Below are 13,789 nucleotides of genomic sequence, written 5' to 3'. Positions count from 1 at the left end.
AGGGAGGGTGTGGGAGGGGAACCACTGGGTACTCTAGAGGCTCCCTGAGCGGTACATGGGAAGTATATGGAAGGGAAAGAGGTGACACACCCTAGCCTGCTTGGAGGACACAGGTCAGGTGCATCCAGACAGACCGACACCTGTGGGGGTGTCACAGAGTGGATGACACACAAAGGCTTGTAATTCACCAGGGAACAGAACCTGATCCTAGAGCTAGGCAGGTCAGTGGGTGTGTCTGGGCTGAAGGGTTACAGAGGAGGGGTCAGGAGCCCAGTGGGGACTGTCGGGGCCAGGGATGCCCCACAAAAACCCCGAGTAGAAGATTGTTCAATAAGGAACAGTCTTAATACCTAACCCCTCACTCTACATCAACGACAGCCCCCACACTGGACCCTGGCACCTCCTCTCTTAAGGTTCTCAACCCCATTATACAGATGAGAAAACAGACTCAGCCGAGGCCACGCGGCTAGACGGAGAAATGGAGAGCAAATCTCGTTCTCCTGGCTTCTGAGTCTAGGCACGAGGATCCTGTCTGTATCACTGCCTCTCCCCACCCCTCCTAGCTTTTCACAGCCGGCAACAAGAGCTCGACCTAGGGAATTATATGCTCCAAGGCCTAGCTCTCAGCCAGAAGCTGTGGCTCAAGAAGTCACAAAATAACCTGGACATGTTGGCTCACATCCAAAATCCCAACGCTGAGGAGGCTGAAGCAAGAGAACCTCCTGAGTTCAAAGTCAGCTTGGTTTACAAAGGCGTTTCAGGCCAGCCTGGGCTACACAATGATTTCTAGCCTGGGCTACAGAGTGAGACCACGTTTGGAAGGGAGGGAGGGATCATTGTAAAACTTGAGAGAACTGTAGTTACTAGGGGCCTGTGGAGGAGAAGACAGGAGGTGGGGAAGGATGGGGTTAAAAGGCCAACTGGAGGCCGGAAACAGATCTGCAGCTGCAGTAGGCTGGGAGCCAGAGGCAGTAGCTGCTCTTGGGAATGACGAACAGTTGGGACTTAGCAGGAAGGGCCACCCAGCTCACTACATAACCCAGGCTAGTCCCAAACCTGTGATCCCCCTGCCTCAGATGGAAATAACTGACTTCCACACGTATGCCACAGTACTCGTGTGCCCCGCACATGCACACAAAACAAATTAAAATGCAGAAGCAAAAGAACGACAATAAAACAAACACCTATATTAAAATTTTCTCAAAAAGAGAGAGAAAGGTGTATGGGGGTGGAGGAGAGTTCTCAAGGATATGGCCAGATTGGCTCAGGAGGAAAAGGTGATCTGAGTTCAATTCCCAGAACCTACACAGAAGGAAAGAACTACTTCAAAAAGTTGTCCTCCGACCCCCATGCACACAAGCTCACATACACAAAGATAAGAGGGGAAAACGCCAAAGGTTTCCTCTCCTTCAAAACATTCAGAACCCCTTCACACTGGCCAGAGCACCAGAAACAAGGCTGAAAGAAAAACAGACAATCATTATCACAGGCAAACAGCTAATGGACAGCAAAGACCCAAGGGGAAACGGGATGGAGGACGGGGACTGACAGTGCCCATGGAGAAAGTGCAGCCACAGGTCCTCTCCTCCCTGCACAGCTGGAAGGTGACTTTCCACGGCCCAGCTGTGACCTCTACTGTAGGAGGCTGGCTGACATTCCATTTTCTTAAAGATTGTAATTTTTGCCAGGTGAGGTGTGGTGGTGCACACTTTCAACCCAGTACTCTTGATCTGAGGCAGATCTCTGTGAGTTGAGGCCAGCCTGGTTGACATCGCAAGTTCCAGGCCAGTCAAAGCTATACAGGAAGACTAATCTCAAAGTAAAAAAAAATAAAATAAAAAAATCGGGGGCTGGAGAGATGGCTCAGTGGTTAAGAGCATTGCCTGATCTTCTAGAGGTCCTGAGTTCAATTCCCGGCAACCACATGGTGGCTCACAGCCATCTGTAATGAGGTCTGGTGCCCTCTTCTGGCCTGCAGACATACGCACAGACAGAATATTGTATACATAAAATAAATCAAATTATATGTATGTGTGTTGGGGGGTGGCATAAGAACTCGAGTACAGGCGCCCACAGGGGTCAGAGTATTATATTAGATTTCCTTGAAGCTGGAATCACACGCAGCTGTGAGCCACCGACCGTGAGTGCTGGGAACTGAGAGCCAAACTCGGGTATTCTGCAAGAACGTATGAACTCTTTTTCTTTTCTTTTTCTTTTTTTCTAGACAAGGTTTCTCTGTGTAGCCTTGGCTGTCCCAGAACCCTCTGTAGACCAGGCTATCCCTGAAATCTCAGATCCTCCTACCTGTGCCTTTTGAGGGCTAGGATTAGAGGCACGCTTGATTATTTTTCTTTTGAAAGGCAGGGTCTCACTATGTAGCCTGCCTGCCCAGGAACTCAGAGATGCACCCACCTCTGCCTCCCCAGTGTCAGCCAGGGTGTACACAACCACAGAGCCAACTCTCCAGCCCCATAAACCAGCATCCTTATATGGTGTAAAGAGCCTGGCCAAGCTGTCACTGTCGAGTGTCTGCAGCAACCAAGAGCTTGGAAACCACCCACATGTCCGTCTTTCAGGACTGGCTAAATAAAGAACAGCGAGCACAATGGGGAGAGGAGGAAGCGCCCTCCAAGGGACAGAGCGAGGTCTCGAAGATAGAGGAAGCGAACACGCGAAGCCCAGACCGCGTAGTCTGTGCTTTCAGACAGGGAAGCATCTGTGCTGGGCTGCAGTCACACGAAGGAAAACAAGAATGGCTGAGTGGGTGGGGGGACGGGGAACTTCACGGTCACCCTCTCGTGTGTTGCTTCTTGTGTACTTCTGTTGAAATGAGACAGGTAAACTCTGAGACGCAGTCATGAGCGCTGACTATCTAAATAGTTATGAGGAACTATTTAGATGTCCACAGGGTTGTTACAACCACTGCACCGTCAATCTGAGAAAGAATCCAACACAGCCTCAAATGCCACGCCCTTTAGTATTTGTGCCGACGTCCTTGCCGGGGTGCCTAGTGACCACTTAGCTACTTTCTGCACACGGACTTGCCTATTCTGAGCCCTTCAATGAAATGAAAGCAGCTATTATGTGGTCTTCAGTTTCCTTTCACGCAACGCATTATTCCAGTTTTTGTATACATTCTTGATTTTCTGAGCTACATAAAAGAAAAACTGATTAGATGACTAAATCTAGGGAGCAACTGGGGACTGGTTTGCAAACTACTTTTAAAAGTTTAATCATATCATCACTATTATTATTATTTGTGTGTCTGTGCGTGCATTTATGTGTACGTCTATGTGGACGCCAGAGGCTGGTGTTGGGAGTGTCCCTCCATTACTTATTTTTGTAGACAGAGGAGCTGAAGAGATGTCTCAGCAGTTCAGAGCACTGGCTGCTCTACCGGAAGACACTGATTCTGTTCGCAGCACCCACATAGCAGCTCACAATCATTGCTAACTCCAGTTCCAGGGGATCTGATGTCCTCTCTGGCCTCCACCAGCACTGCAACAGACTGCACGGAAAACACCCATACACACAAAATAAAAATAATAAGTCTTTGAGGCCGGGCGGTGGTGGCGCACGCCTTTAATCCCAGCACTTGGGAGGCAGAGGCAGGCGGATCTCAGTGAGTTCGAGACCAGCCTGGTCTACAAGAGCTAGTTCCAGGACAGGCTCCAAAGCTACAGAGAAACCCTATCTCGAAAAACCAAAAAAGTCTTTGAGACAGGGTCTCTCTCTGATCTTGGAGCTTGTCCAATCAGGTTGGCTAATCAGCAAGTCCCAGGAGTCCCCTCTCAGCCTCTGCCTACCGGTGCTGGGATTAAAGGCGTGCGCCACCACTGTGTGCAAAGAGGGGCCACAGAGGGGTCACTGTTGCTCAGTTCTCATGCTTGCGAGGACCTCAAGCACTTCATTTTCCTCCAAGCTCCCCATCAAGTCCCTTTGCCACATCGGCAGTCATTCCATAGAGCCCACGGCTTTCTGTGGGGCCACAAAGCTCCAGCACTAGAAGGGACCTAGGGTGACCTGGAGTCCTGTGGTCTTGCCATAGGCATCAAAAGGCAGAGACTGTAGTGGGTGTGAGTGGGTGTGATGTTGCACACTTGTAATCCTGGCACTTAGGAGGCTGGGAGATTGAAGCCAGTCTGGGCTATATACCAAGAGCCTGTCTGCCATAGTCAAGCTGTTGGATCGGGTCCCGAACATGTCACCTGCTGACCACGGGACCTCATTAGCACCCTCATCACCTGGTGTCAACATCACCACCATCACTATTATTAGTGTCTGTGTATGCACTGATGTGTGCATCTAAGGGGAAGCCAGAGGCTGGTGCTGGGAGTTTCCCTCGATCACCCTCCACCTTATTTCTAACACAGAGGGGCTGGAGAGAGGGCACAGATCTACTTCAGAGCTCAGGCGCCCCTCCGGCAAACTGCTATCCAAACTCAGCTTGCCGGGCTGTCTAGGACACAGAGGTGCTCAGCAGAGGCCCAAGGCACGGCAAGCACTCCATGGTGAGGGCTGATGAGGAACGACCCACCCCAGCCAGAGATGGGACAAGGTAAGGTGCCCACACAGGAGCGGGAGCTGAGGAACAGGGATAACACAGCATTCTGGGTGAAGGAGCATTTCTCTAGAGAAAGGGCCGAGAGCTCCTAGGGCAGGGACAGCTGAGGGAGTTGGTGAGCGGGACCAGGGGCAGCTGCAAAGAGTGACAGAGTTGACAGGGGTGAGGGCTCAGACCTGGCCACCCAGCGGGAGGTCCCAACCGCGCAGTGACAAGAGGTCCCAATTTCAACAGTCCTGACGTTCGGGGTTAGACAACTCTTTCTGTGCTGTCAGGGGTTTGGCAATACCCTTGACTTCTACCCACTGGATGCCACCACTGCCCCCTCCCCCATGTTGTAATAACCAGAAATGTCTTCAGAATTTGCCAGATGCCCTCCAAGAGACTAAAGTCACTTCTCACTAAGAATCACCAGTGACAAAGGGGACTTGAGGAGGGAAGGGAGCTCTGGAAGGTCACAGCAGGGTGGCCATGCCCTGGCAGGGGGCAGAGATGGTCCCTACCAGCACTGGTAATTCAACAGACACAAGAAGCAGGGGAAGAAGCTTTTCATTCCCTGATGAACTCTGACACACACCTCCCTGCCAGGGTCTACTGTTACCTTTATTTGACACAAGGAAAACCCAACACAAAGGTTGAATGACCATATACTATACAACTTCCAGGTCACAGACTGGGACCTAAGCTGTTAGGCAAAGCCTTCTGACCCCCACCCCACTAACCACCACCACCAACATGATGGTTCCCTCTCCCACTGCCAAGCCTCCTGAACCCCAGACACAGACCTCGGTTTCCTCCCCCACTGCCTTTGGCAGTCCGATTCCCATCAGGAGGCAGCCAATCTTTTCTCTGACTTCCCTTAATCCTGCCAACCACTGAGCTATGGTTCAGAGAGGCTAAGTGACTGGCCTAGGCCAGACAGAACTGGCTGGAGCAGAGCCAGGATTTCAAATCTGTCCCAGGGCCTCTGCTTCTTCGTCTACTCCAGCTCCCAAGCACACTGGTTCATTGAAGCTGCTGACAGCAACCGAGCCAGGCTGTCCTGAAGCTCTGCTCACCTTCTGTGGGAGTGCGCTACAGACAGCAGGGCAACCAGAGGCAAGATGGCTGGGATGGGTGCCTCGGTGAGGGGGAAGGCTTGGAAGCCAGAGAAATGACCTGCTTCCTGGCCCACAGTTCCACACAGCACCGAAACGGAGAACTGGTTAGTCCCCAAAACAATCTTGGACAGAGAGAAAGTGTGAGCCTGGTTGGCTCCAGATGGACTAGAAACCTAGGAAGAAGCTACAGAGAGTAGTGAGCAGCCCCTGTAGCTCACTATGGCTACCTACACAGACACCGAGCCTGGGGGAGGGATGTGCAGAGCCCGTCCACACAACAGCAGCAGCCACTCCAACTCCCATGTCAAAAGGCGGGGTGCTGGGCATGGCGGGACACATGTTTAAGCTCCCCCCACCAGGGAGGCAGAGGCAGTCAGATTTCTGAATTCAAGGCCTGCCAGTCAGGACCATACAATGAGACCCCGTCTCAAGCAAATCTCAAGCAAAGGCCATCCCTATAGCCACCTGCTCCGTATCCCTTGCAGAGTTGAGGCACAGGGGTCCCTCCCTACCTTCTAACAGGACTAGAGAGCCCCCCAGGATGCACAGCTAACCTTAGACCCTAAAGGGCGGACGTGGACATGGAGGAGGGCCTAGGACCTCAGAACCTCTCCATAATGCTCTCATCCCAAGACCTCATTCCTCGAGGTCAATCCTGGAAAGCTAGATGTGGATGCCTAGCCTGGCCCCACCTGTAGAGGCCATCTGGAGTCAGGCCCTGGCCCAACACCATGATGAGAATGTGGCCAGCACTCTGAACGAAGGGTGCCAGCAAGGCCAGTCATAAAGGTACTTCGGACACCACTGCTGCCACACAGGCAAGATAGGGGACTTGGGTGGTGCTGACATGAGGTGCTCACCACACACACCCCAACACAGGTGCACCCAGTCAAAGCTGGACAGAGGGAGAGCTCCCCTCCCCTTAGGCCCCCAGAGGACTGAGATCCTTAGAAAGCATCGGCTCCCAACAGAGCCGAAGGGGTGTGCAGCAGCGTAAAGACCCAGGCCAGCACAGGCAAAGGGTTCACGCAGTGCGGCCCTACCTACTTATCTCATGATTCCATCTCCTCCAGGGAAGCCAAGGCTGGCAGGGAACCAGAGTGCACAGCTGGCAGAGGGAAAGACCAAGGGTCAATTTATTCCAGAGCAGACAGACAAGAGTAAATCTGGGCCTGGCAATTGGTGTAACAGAGGCAACACCACAGATAAACAGGAAGTCCTGCTCCCAGGGAGGTAGACCACAGGAAGCAGGGACACTGGCCTTTCTGAGTGACCTTGTGCCGCACCTCTCCATCCACAAACTTCCATGTATCTTCTGCAGAAGAAGGGTCAGGATAGGGTGCTGTCTAACAGCAGGTACCTGATTGTGTATCAGGAGCTGTACGTGTCTGTGTGCGTGCGCGTGCACGCACACACACCCAGGGTCCTCACGCTCATGCCTGGTCACACAGTAAATGAGGACCACTGAAAACAGGAACCTGGCCTGCCCAGTTCCCAATTCCTACTCTCTCCTATCCTACCACAAGGAGGCTTTTACAGGTTATGTACCCATTTCCTTGCTCTCTGCTTCTCTCAAGCCTTCACTGGATATGCACTGTGGATAGGTCACATACGGGGCACTGGGGTAAGGGTTGGGGAGCACATACAGGCTCACACCACTCCTCCCAAAGGGAATGAGAGGGCCCAGAAACATCTTGATCTCACGTGACTTATTCATTGGCCATAGTTACCAAACTACACTGCTAAGGCTTGGCCATTATCTCCTGGGTTCAAGCAATCTTCCTGCCTCAGCCTCCAGAGTAGCTGGGTCTTCAGGCATACCCCACCACACCCCACAGAGAAACACCAAGTTGTTCACAGGCATACTCATCTACCCGATGCTAGGCACGACACTGTACCTCACGGTTGTATTCCACAACAGTGCCTGATCACCCGGGGACACAGATGGGGAACACTGAGGTCCTGGGGCAATTACCCATCCAGGTATGTCTGCCTCCCATTCTATCTTCTACCCTTGCACTCAGTACAGCTGTGGTGTCAAGGCCACGCCAGCTAGTTTTTCTGAGCAATCTCCAGCAGATAACTCAGCCCTTCTACCCCTTTGCCACCAGAAGTTCTGGGGCTGTCTTGAATGTGCCAGTGTTCAGAAAGGGGCCTGCAGGTACAAGCCAGGAAGGCCTGTCCATCCCTGCCCGTTGCTTCTGAGGCCTATTGAATGGAAGAATTCATACTTGAGGGGGACAGGGACACTGAGCACTGTGGAAGAGAAACCCCAGAAGGAACTAATTAGTGACCCCTGTGTTCTGACTTGTCCATTATCTTTGCCCAGGAAACAAGAAGCAGCTGGGTCCTACTACTGAGGGCACAGGCGCAGCATCAAAGATGACCAAGGAAGCTTCCATCTCATTCCAGCAACCCCAAGACCCCCAACTCTATCTACGCAGTTACCAAGCAAACGCTCCCATGCAGGCCAACAAAAGACTCAAAATGGCACAGGGCAGGGCTAGGAAAGCAACACTGGAGGGGCATGGGGGCTCATTTCTCCCTCCCTAGAGGCTGAGATGGCAGCAGTCTGTTTAAAAAGACATCAGGGCAAATTCAGATTTCCAAAAGGAAGCACATCCAGAAGACAGGGAGGGTCCAGAGGGATAAGACTCTCCCCGTGTCATTCCAAAGCAGTCCCAAGCTGCACTCCAGAAAGCCACATATAAGGAGGAGGGGCCTGTACCTCCTGGGAGCTTCCCCAGGGGTCCATGATAGTAGCTGCCTTATCCATCTATGTCAGGACCGGAGGGGTGGGGATGCCTATCCAGTCAGGGCTTTCCCACGCCCCAGTGGAGACCCAGGTCCGCTGCAGCTGGAGATGTACTAAATATATCTCCCCTGCTATTGCAGTCTACCGAGCCCTGTCTGTCCAGCTGTGAGAGGCATCCCCAGAACACCTGAGCCGCCTTCTGGATCTGGGGTTACCCTGGAGGCTTACAAGCCATGCCACATGACCAGAGCAAAGTTCTGCCCCCAGACCACAAAATCCCAGGTTCTCCCCTCCTCCTCATCCCATCCCCAGAGCTGTCTCAAGGGCCACAGGCAGAGAGGCCCGGTTACTTACCCAAGTAGATGTCTCCAAAGGACCCACTGCCGATCTTTCGGCCCAGGCGGTACTTATTTCCCACACGCAGCTCCATGCTTCACCCTTGGTGCAGAAGCAGAAACAGGTCAGAGACGGGACCTCGGGCACCTGAGGGCCTGGACCCTTCCCCCACCGGAGGCTGGCATTCTCCCTCCCACTGTCTGGGAAGCAATCTGGCTTCACTTTGCGCAAGGGCAGCCAGGAGTCAGGGAGCCCTCATGCCCACACACCTGGGCACGGCTGAGGCCGGTTTAGAACAGGCTTCACTTAGACCAGAAAAGGTGGAATCAGAGCCAAGGCCCAGGAAGAGAAAGCCAAGGGGACCCTCCAGCGTGAGCGTCCTCAGGGGTACCTGGTTGCCACGGGCAAAAGCCTGAGGCAACACCAAGGACAAAGGGGGTAACAGGAGACCCAAGTCTTGAGTCTTGAGCTCAGCAGTGGATCTCCACCAGCCCAAACAGGCTAAAGGCCAAAAGTCTTCTCCAGGTGCCTTATCTGCATGCACTCCAGAGGCAACTAAAGAACCCCAGGGCGGCCCTGGGCCCCAGAAATAGGAGGAACAGGGTCCATGGTGGCAAACCATCCTAAAATCTACTACAGCCACCACCACCAAGTTCCAACCTCCAGGGATGGGAAGAAAAAGGGAAGGGAAGGGGCCCTATAGCACTATGAGACTCCTGAGGGCACAGGGTACCCACCTCAATCTCTGCCCCTGGGCTGCTAGGCTTGCAAAGGACTAGGCTGGCCTGTTCCAGTAGGCTCCACATGAGAGGGATCCCCACTCCTAAAGGGAAGGCCAGGGTCCCTCATAATGCCTCCTGGGATGTAGGGAACAATTTCTAGGCTCTCTGCACACATCTCTTTGGGTGGGTGCTCAGGCAAGCTTCCTTGAAGACAAGGAGAGAGGGTCTCCTGATAGCGCCCCCCAGTACAGCAAGACCTGAAGTCACTAGTCCCGCAGGACTGATCTGAGTAGCCTCTCTCCTTCCTGAGACAGTTGGATGCCTCTAGTCTGTGGATAACAGGGACTGGGCCACCATGCCAGGCCCCTCTGTACTGGCCTGGTAGAGGTCTGGGTACAGTTCCAGGCCAGCAAAAGGGAAGGCTCAAAGACTGGGGGCAGTTTGGGCTGCCGGAAGATGGGGAGGCAGGGATGGGCAAACTATGTAATGGGGAGAAAGGGTCTCTGAAACCTCGGTTGTTTACAAATGAGTTAAAGTGAGCAAACAAGGAGACTCCTTTTCCAGATGGGAACCTAAGCCTGGAGGGGCCTTGCTAACACCCAGCAGCAAGCCAATGGTAGAATCTCACCTAGGACCAAACGGGTCAGGCTAGCCTACCTGGTAGCCACTTACCTAGAACTTATTTCACTCCAGGCTTGAGAAATAAACCTGGAGGGTGAGATAGTAGCTGTGCTAGCTAGCTTGAGGGGATGGGGGGATACCCATTCCCTGTGCCAAGCCTACCCCCAGCTGCCAGGCCTGGAAGGAAGCTGGGAGAGATTCACTAGGGCTCCTTAATCAGCCTGAGAGCCAAGAGGTCCAAGCCAGGAGAGACACCCCAGTCTAGTACTAGCTCCAGAGAGCCTCTACAGCCCTTATACCAGGCATAAGGAAGTGGCTGTCACTGGGTGCCAGCCAAACTCTGAACTGTCCATCAAGGGCCTTTGCCCACATGGCTGGCCTGGCCCCAGCTGAGTTGCCCTGGTTGCCAACAGCAAGTACTGCACATGTGCAGGAAACCCACCAGCCCGGCACCACGGGTCCACACGCAGTCCAGCTTCTTTCCTAAGTGCACCCGCCAAGGAAGACGGGAGCAGAGGCTCACACTCGTGATCCCTACGGGAAAGGAGGGGGACTGGGTGTGTACACACAAACACCCCCCAAGCCGGGTTTCCACCAACGCCAACTCAGAGACCACACATGGCAGCCGGGAAAGCCACAGGTTAGGAAAGGAACATAAATATACTGCATCCTATATTACATAAATACCCACGCCAGGTTATATAAATACCAGTGCCCTCTGTCTGGGTGTCTTACATAAATACACGGCACATGACCCCCCCTAGCCCCTCTCTGCTCACGGCTGTCTACACAGATGGGGAGAGGGCTACAAACTACCAACCCTGCAGGACCCCACCAATGTCAGGGTCTCCCCACCCTGGAGACCCAGAGCCCTAGAGAGTGTCTAGCCTGTCCCAGTCCTCCTCCACTTAAAAGGGGGCTTCTTCAAACAATCAAAATAGCTTTCCAATTCTTCACTCCCTCTCCCCTACGGGAGGGATGGGCAGGGGTGGGTAAACAAAGTTTAAAAAAAAAAGGGTGGCCAAGAGGAGTCAAGACTTCTGAGCTGGTTAGAAAAATTACAAACTACAACCAGACGGGCACATAAGCAGTCCTCCCCCACTCCACACACACACACACCACCCACCTTCCCCAGGGCCGAGACCCTGGTTAATGAACCAGTAAAAGAAAAACTGAAGGAATACCCTAAACCTGTCCCCAAATACAGTATTCATCGGAACTGTTCCCCTTTCTCTCTCTGCAGAACCCCTTCCCAGGGGGAGGTTATGCCAAGAAAATATGTGGGAAAACTCTGGGCAAAGTAGGGGGAGGGGGCTGGCCTAAGTCGGAGCCCTGGCTCTGAGGCGCCCAGGCACCCAGCTTCACAGAGGCTTGCAGCACAAGGCTCTCACATTGCAATGAGAATCCAGGCGATAAATAATCCCCTCCCTTCTTCTTGCCACAAAGGAAAACAAAGCCGGTGGCCTGGGTGACCACGCACCCCATCACTTAGGACCGCCGGGCGCCCCCACCCTACACGCAAACGGCCTCGCTGACCCGGAGCCCAGGGCACAGATGAGGGACTGTGGCCAGCCCGGAACCCACGCGCCCCCGGGACCTCGGCCAGGCCCCTGCCGCAGGTCTCCCACCGCACCAGCCCGGGGCCGCCTCGGTGCAGCCGGCGGCCTGCAAAGCGCCCGTCCCCTCCGCTTCCCGGGCCGCGCCTTTGTCCTCACGGGCGGCGCCCCCAGCCCAGCGCGGACGCGCGTGTCCGCCCCGCGCTCGCGCAAAAAGAAAACACAAAGAGGCGGAGGGAGCCCCGCTTCCCCGGCCCCCGATGCTCACCGCGCCGGGGCGGCCCGCCGGGGCGGATGACAGAGGATTCGCGGGGCCGCGGGCGCGCCAGCCTCTCCCCGGCCCGCTGCGCTGCGCTCCGCCCGGCCGGGCTCAGGCTCCGCGCTCCGCCGCCGCCGCCTCCCGCCGCCCGCCCCCGCCGCCGGCTCGCGCGCTCCCGGGCCGCGCGCGCGTCCTCGCGGCTCCCATTGAGCCCCGGGCCCGCCCGCTGATGTCATTCCCCCTCCTGCCGCCGCCGCCCCGGAGGATTTAAAGGGCCCGCAACCCCCGGGAGCGCGCGCTGCCGCTGCCGCCCTGAATGAGAGGGCACACAAAACTCGCATTTCCTATACTCCAGCCTTCTTGCCCTATCTCCAGCCAAAGCTGCAGGCTCCCGGGAGGACTGGCCAACATGCCTGGCACTGCAAAAGTGATTTGGGGGCTCGGAGAACGCTGGCCAGGAGCTTTGGGGCTAGGCATGGAGGGGCGTTGACAAGGGCCAGGGAGGTAGCCAAAGAAAACTCTGGCCGACCCCTTTCTTTGCTCTGTTCTTTCTTTCGCTCAGCTCCACTGTGGCAGACCCTCAGATCCCAAAGTAGTCTCATCCTGTGAGTCCCCTGCCCTCACCAAGAACTCACACGCCAGTCAGGGAGCCCAGAGGTGCTCGTTCAGCCATGTCATCCCCCAGACAAGGCCTGGGTTTCCTTAACAGTAAACGAGGAAGAAAGACTGTATCCTCCTCAGGTCACGGGAGAGTTAATGAAGGCTTCCCACCAGCTTCCAGCACAGCCATGAAAGGTCCCAGCGCAAGGCTATTAAAATGATATTTACACTGGGTCAAGCAAAGCTCCAAATTATGACACACCCACATTCTCTCACACACACAACTGTGGCTGTGGACACAGTACGTTTGACCATCTCCTCCCATCCCGGAAACACATCTCCGAAAGAGAGTCACTTCATAATAACCGCATCTTCTCTCCAAGGCTGAGGGACTTAATCAGATGCTCCCCAAACTGCTGGGAGCCCTACAGACCAGATCTTTTCACAGGACACAGCACTGTGCCCAGGCCCACACAATTCAGCGAGATGGCCATGTTCTTCTGGTGGTCCAGGGGATGCTGACACCAAGAGGAGAGTGAGAAGGAGCTGCCTCCAGAAGGCATCTGTGGTGGTAAACTGGGCACTGGCTCTCTGTACTACCTTTGTCCAGGCAGGGACGATCAGCCAGATGGTGGGTTGAACTTGGGTCTGCATGGTGCTTCTTGGCGTCGTTTTTCTCAGTTGATTCCCATTTGGCAGATTTTGTATTACAGGCCACATTCCTGACTTCTTTCAAAGCCTTGGCCCTTCTGAGCACAAATCCTCAGCAGAGGCAGCTGGTCTGGACAGCAGTCAGCCCCTGTGGTCAGAGCCCAGGCACTGGGGCCCTGGCAAGACTGAACAGAACCCAGCGCACACCAGTATCCTCCTGTCTTTACCACCCCCAAACCTTCCAACCTGGGCCCAGTTTCCAAATGTGGGCCTGCTCTTTAGCACCAGGAGAGGCGCCTAGCTCATTTAACCCTCTCCAGTAAGGACAACAGACATTCATTCTAGGGCTTCCAGAAAGGGAATTGGAGGCTCCTTAGTGCTCACTCAGAAGCACAGGTCAGCCTGTCTGGAGACTATAACCCATCCAGGTCTGCTTAAAGCCACTCTCCTCCCCTTCCTGGACATCATGTGCCCTTTGGAACAAGGCTTCTGTCTGCACTTCACTGCCCCAGCTTCCTCCTTAATCCTGCCACTTGCCCTTCCTTCCAGGACCTGCAGCCTTTCCCTGGCCCACACCCTCCCACTATGGTGTAGTTCCAACAAACACCCCAGAACTGCTGAGGGG

The 13,789-nt window shown here is 54.4% G+C and overlaps 1 protein-coding gene across 6 annotated transcripts in view; it reads right to left on the bottom strand.

Moving 5' to 3' along the window:
* Window positions 1-13,789, bottom strand: part of Csnk1e (casein kinase 1 epsilon) — a 38,872-nt gene that overhangs the window by 12,460 nt on the left and 12,623 nt on the right. For 3 of the 6 annotated variants that reach the window (XM_038342291.1, XM_038342296.1, XM_038342297.1), the window contains exons 1-2: window positions 11,923-12,054; window positions 8,774-8,857 (exon numbers count right to left, since the gene is read on the bottom strand). In XM_038342291.1, the coding sequence (XP_038198219.1) occupies window positions 8,774-8,849 (76 nt within the window). In that variant the 5' untranslated portion in view covers window positions 8,850-8,857; window positions 11,923-12,054. Of the gene's footprint in view, window positions 1-8,773; window positions 8,858-9,492; window positions 10,484-10,540; window positions 11,016-11,922; window positions 12,055-13,789 lie in introns of those variants that run through there. The other 3 variants (XM_038342293.1, XM_038342295.2, XM_038342292.2) reach the window with 3 other exon arrangements.

The sequence above is a fragment of the Arvicola amphibius genome, chromosome 9, assembly GCF_903992535.2.
Source record: "Arvicola amphibius chromosome 9, mArvAmp1.2, whole genome shotgun sequence".
NCBI classification, from domain to species: Eukaryota; Metazoa; Chordata; class Mammalia; order Rodentia; family Cricetidae; genus Arvicola; species Arvicola amphibius.
The sequence above is the reverse complement of the archived record's forward strand: the minus strand, read 5'-3'. Positions and strand labels throughout refer to the sequence as shown.